This window comes from Cucurbita moschata, unplaced genomic scaffold (genome assembly GCF_002738365.1).
Source record: "Cucurbita moschata cultivar Rifu unplaced genomic scaffold, Cmos_1.0 Cmo_Scf00001, whole genome shotgun sequence".
In the NCBI taxonomy this organism is placed as follows: Eukaryota; Viridiplantae; Streptophyta; class Magnoliopsida; order Cucurbitales; family Cucurbitaceae; genus Cucurbita; species Cucurbita moschata.
The window spans coordinates 720,746-725,023 of record NW_019268517.1 but is presented as its reverse complement, the minus strand read 5'-3'; the positions used below and the strand labels follow the sequence as shown (position 1 = coordinate 725,023).

At 38.8% G+C, this 4,278-nt stretch overlaps 1 protein-coding gene across 2 annotated transcripts in view; it reads left to right on the top strand.

Annotated features, from left to right (window-relative positions):
• The first annotated feature begins 374 nt into the window (after window positions 1–374).
• The window catches only part of LOC111445158 (vesicle-associated protein 1-2-like), a 5,590-nt gene continuing 1,686 nt past the window's right edge, over window positions 375–4,278 (top strand). Inside the window, exons 1-8 of one of the 2 annotated variants that reach the window (XM_023083404.1) lie at window positions 375–556; window positions 996–1,080; window positions 1,843–1,913; window positions 2,064–2,145; window positions 2,433–2,548; window positions 2,612–2,794; window positions 3,043–3,135; window positions 3,580–3,822. In XM_023083404.1, the coding sequence (XP_022939172.1) occupies window positions 1,032–1,080; window positions 1,843–1,913; window positions 2,064–2,145; window positions 2,433–2,548; window positions 2,612–2,794; window positions 3,043–3,135; window positions 3,580–3,822 (837 nt within the window). In that variant the 5' untranslated portion in view covers window positions 375–556; window positions 996–1,031. Of the gene's footprint in view, window positions 589–995; window positions 1,081–1,842; window positions 1,914–2,063; window positions 2,146–2,432; window positions 2,549–2,611; window positions 2,795–3,042; window positions 3,136–3,579; window positions 3,823–4,278 lie in introns of both variants that reach the window. The other variant, XM_023083398.1, reaches the window with a different exon arrangement.

Genomic DNA, 4,278 nt, shown 5'->3' with positions numbered 1-4,278 from the left:
AATTTAAATTTATAAATATAAGAAAAAAAATAATCTAAATTATAACGCTATTAAGCCATTTTTTTTTATGAATGATTAATAAAATATATCAATAATTTACAAAGACTTTTATTTATTTTTAAAAATATTTGTATTTAAATTAGATTTATTACTTTAAAAAAGCTTTATTATTAATAATTTCGAGTATCACGATATATACCATTAACTAAAATATTAAATATTTAAAGGGATTTGAAACTTTCATAAAAAGAAGCCGAGCCGAGCCGTGTTCGAGCCAAGTTCACTTTTTCAAAAATTAACGGCTTAGAGCAAGCCGACCATGGGAGCGGGGGAGAAGATGGTAGTACTGATAGAGAGAGACCCGCGTAGCCATCGTTACCATTCTGCAAATCCAAGATTATTTCACGCTCGCTGCTTTCACTTGTCCCCTTCGCTGCTTCCATTTCCTCTCATTCCTTTCCTCCATTGCTGCTTAGCTCAGATCTCTCCAACTAACTCTTCACTCATCCACGCCTTCTTCTACTCTGCTCGCTCGCCAAACTTCCAATTCAATCGCGTAATCGCTTTAACTCGGCTACTACTGTGCTTGTACGTTGTACTCCATTTTCTTAATTCTTCCTTCCTTCTGCTGTTCTTGATCGGAGTGTAGCTGTTTTCTCAGATCTCTCTGTTTTTCCCCTTTCGATTTCGTGTATTTTTGTGTGTCTTGACGTGTTTTTGGCGATGTTTGCTGGGTCTCATATGTTTGTTCTTTGAGATTGGTGACGATGGTTGTGGGCAGCATAAGAGTTGTTTGTTTGTTTGATCTGATTGTTGCATTGAAATGTTCTTATTTTGTTGCCACTCCACTTTGTTTTCCCTTTTTGGATGAGTAGATCGATGGTGTCTGTTACTGTATCTATTTTGTTTTCATTATTTTTGTGAAATTTCATCTTCTTGGTTCACTTCAATGATTTCCCTCTGGCTCTGATGACTAAAGTTTTCTGCAATGGCAGTTTCAGAAATTGATTGTTTCTTAAGCTGATTGAGTCATGACTATGGAGCTTTTTGAAATTCGACCGGGCGAACTTAAATTCACTTGTAAGTATAAGAGAAACTCCTTTTTACATCTTTTTTTCTAGTTCATTGTGAACATCCAAGTATATATTACCAGGCAAGATACCAGTGAAAGGGCTGCAGATTTTGACTTGCGTAGTGTTTCTACTTTATCTGTGAGATCTCATTTAGGTTGAAGTGGGGAATGAAGCATTCCTTGTAAGGGTGTGGAAGCCTCTCCTAGCAGACACGTTTTAAAACCATGAGGCTGACGGAATATGTAACGGGCCAAAGCGGACAATATTTGCTAGCGGTGGGCTTGAGCTCTTACAAATGGTATCAAAGTCGGACACCGGGGGGTGTGGTAGTGAGGACGCGGGCCTCCAAGGGGGTGGATGGTGAGATCCTACATAGGTTGGGGAGGGGAATGAAACATTCTATGTAAGGACGTGGAAACCTCTCTTTAGTATACGCATTTTAAAACCGCGAGGTTGACGGCGATACGTAATAGGCCAAAGCGGATAATATATGCTAGTGGTGGGCTTGAATTGTTACATTATTACATTATTAGCCTCAAATTGTCTTAGATGAAAGTAAAGCTTAAATCATGATATAAAAATTTGGTAGGCCTGGCTTTGACTGAGTTGTAGCTTAGACGTGCTAGTTTTTAATAAGAAGAAAGCAGACCGAATATGTTGTATGATTTAGCCGGTGGGAGCTTGTTTCTTGACATGTGAAGTTAAAGTGCTCAATAAGATTTACTCGTTAGTGTTATTTTAACAAGTTTTGTATCCTTTCTTCTCCCAGTTGAGTTGAAGACTCAAAGTTCATGCTTGATACAGCTTATCAATAAGTCTGATCAGCATATTGCTTTCAAGGTACAGTATTCCAAATGGATCATACAAAATCTCTTTCCTGCCAATACTATTCCTTTCAATGAAGTGTCTGCTACAATTTCAGTACAATCAGAAAAAAATTTGTTTAATAGAATCTTAAAGCCTTGTTTAATAGAAAAACTTTGTATACAGGTAAAAACTACGTCTCCCAAGAAGTACTGTGTTCGACCCAATACTGGCGTCATTAAGCCTAAGGATACGTGTGACTTCACAGGTATCGTAGCGTACTGTTCTTGTAAAATTTTGGAACCACCATGGATTAGCCTGGTGATTAATAAGAGTCGTGTAAATGATTAAGGGTTTAGAAGAAACGAGTTCAAAGTTGCGAGTTCTCTTAACAACCAAATATAGTAGGGTCGAGCGATTATCCTGTTAGAATAGTTAGATGCATGCAACTTGGTTGTTAGACATAATAGCCTCGGTTTGTTTTAATATTTATTTTGTGTATTTAAGCTCTGCTTTGACTCAGAAGGATTACTTGCTTACTTTTGATCTATGCAGTCACCATGCTAGCTCAGCGTACGGCTCCACCTGATATGCAATGCAAAGACAAATTCCTGGTCCAAGGGACAGTCATTCCTGCTGGAACATCTGAAGAGGACATCACTCCTGACTTGGTAAGAATTATAGTTGTTTCTTGTTTCACAGGCCTTGTTCTAAGATTTTGTTATGCTAAGCAGTTTGCAAAGGGTAGTGGCAAGCACATTGAAGAGAAGAAGCTGAAGGTTTTTCTAGTAAGCACGACGCCACCTCCTGTTTTGCTACCAATTAATGGAGAGCTGAAACTAGATCCAAATCTTGAAACTTCCTTGCCAAAAGATAGAATGCAGACAGGAGTTGAGAACATACCTCCGCCTCTCAAGGTAAGTAACCGTGCACCATTCATGTGTTACGTTTTTCTTCTGTTTTAACTCGATCCACCTTCGGTCTGATTGCAGGGTGGCTTTAGTTTCAAATCTTGAGGTTATTATAATAAGCATATATGTAATGTGGAATGAAGCATATAGATTCTTAACTATTATCATACATATGTTCTTCTGATGGAAAACATGATTGTGGTTGAACTTTTTTTTCGGAGTGTATCTCTTGATTGGAAATTGATATATTCTAGGTTGCTGAAGATGCCAATGGACTTGATACCCGCAAACACATAGATGAGCTTAGACCAGTTGATTCCCCCGTACAGTTATCTCCACCTTATAAGGTATGATCGTGAAAGCAACTCTGTCAAGTCATATGCGCTTATATTTACATTCTTGTCAAGGTCTCTGTGAGATCTCACATTGGTTGGAGAGGAGAACGAAATATTCCTTACAAGGGTGTGGAAACCTCTCCCTAGCAGACGTGTTTTAAACCTTGAGGGGAAGCCGGAAAGTCCAAAGAAGACGATATCTGCTAGTGGTGGGTTTGAGTTGTTATAGTCTCTCTCTAGCTTTCAAATGTAAAGGGATTTCCCATCGAAGTATACATCCGTTTATCATTGTTACATTTTTGGAATCCTTGAGTTTGTGGTCTTAATATTGCATGAAAAGATATATGGCGTTTAGATTCCTGCATTTATGACTTATTGGACACTCGGATGTCTTCGATATGGTTTGTCAATGTTCAATCTTTTTTCCTTGTGTGTTTGAACTATTATCTATTCCAGGTTGCTGAGGGGGTTGAGAAACTTGATACTTGTAAAGATTCAGATGACAATAGAGAAGCTGAGGATATTGCAACGAGACAAAATGAGGATGCGGTGGCCGAACCAATTGGCAATGTTGAAACCACACCAGTTGAGGGAATTGAGGAATCAAAACCAGTGAAGGATCTGCCAGAGTTAAACTTAACGAAAGACTTGTTAGAGCTAAAGTCAAAGCTAACTCTCATGGATGCAGAACTGATAGAGGTAGACCTTTTCTCTTGAAGCTAGACTATCTAGTACTTTATGTGGTAGTTATGTTTCTCTTTACGACAATGTTTATTCATGTTGGGAGAAAAATAAAATATTCAACCCAACAACTTGGGATTTTGAGACTCCTAGGTCTCTCATTAAGCAATCTAGCTCCTTGGTGATTACTTGCCTTCTCCTTTCCCTTCTCTCCCCTTTTAACAAAGTTTCTTACCATACTCGAGCTCAGTCTCGTGCATAGTTTTGTACGGAAAGATAACAAACTGATGGACGTTTGGCTCCGTTTGTGGGGCTGCAATTTTAGCATTTTTCTTCTCTTTGCAATTACATTCACTGATACTTGGGTCATCTCCAAGTTTAACCCAGACATAGCTCACTTCTTTTTGGGTGTGAAGCAGTGTCGCTTCCTTCCTCTCTCTATCGGTCGAGAATCTTCGCACGGGGGGGGGGGGG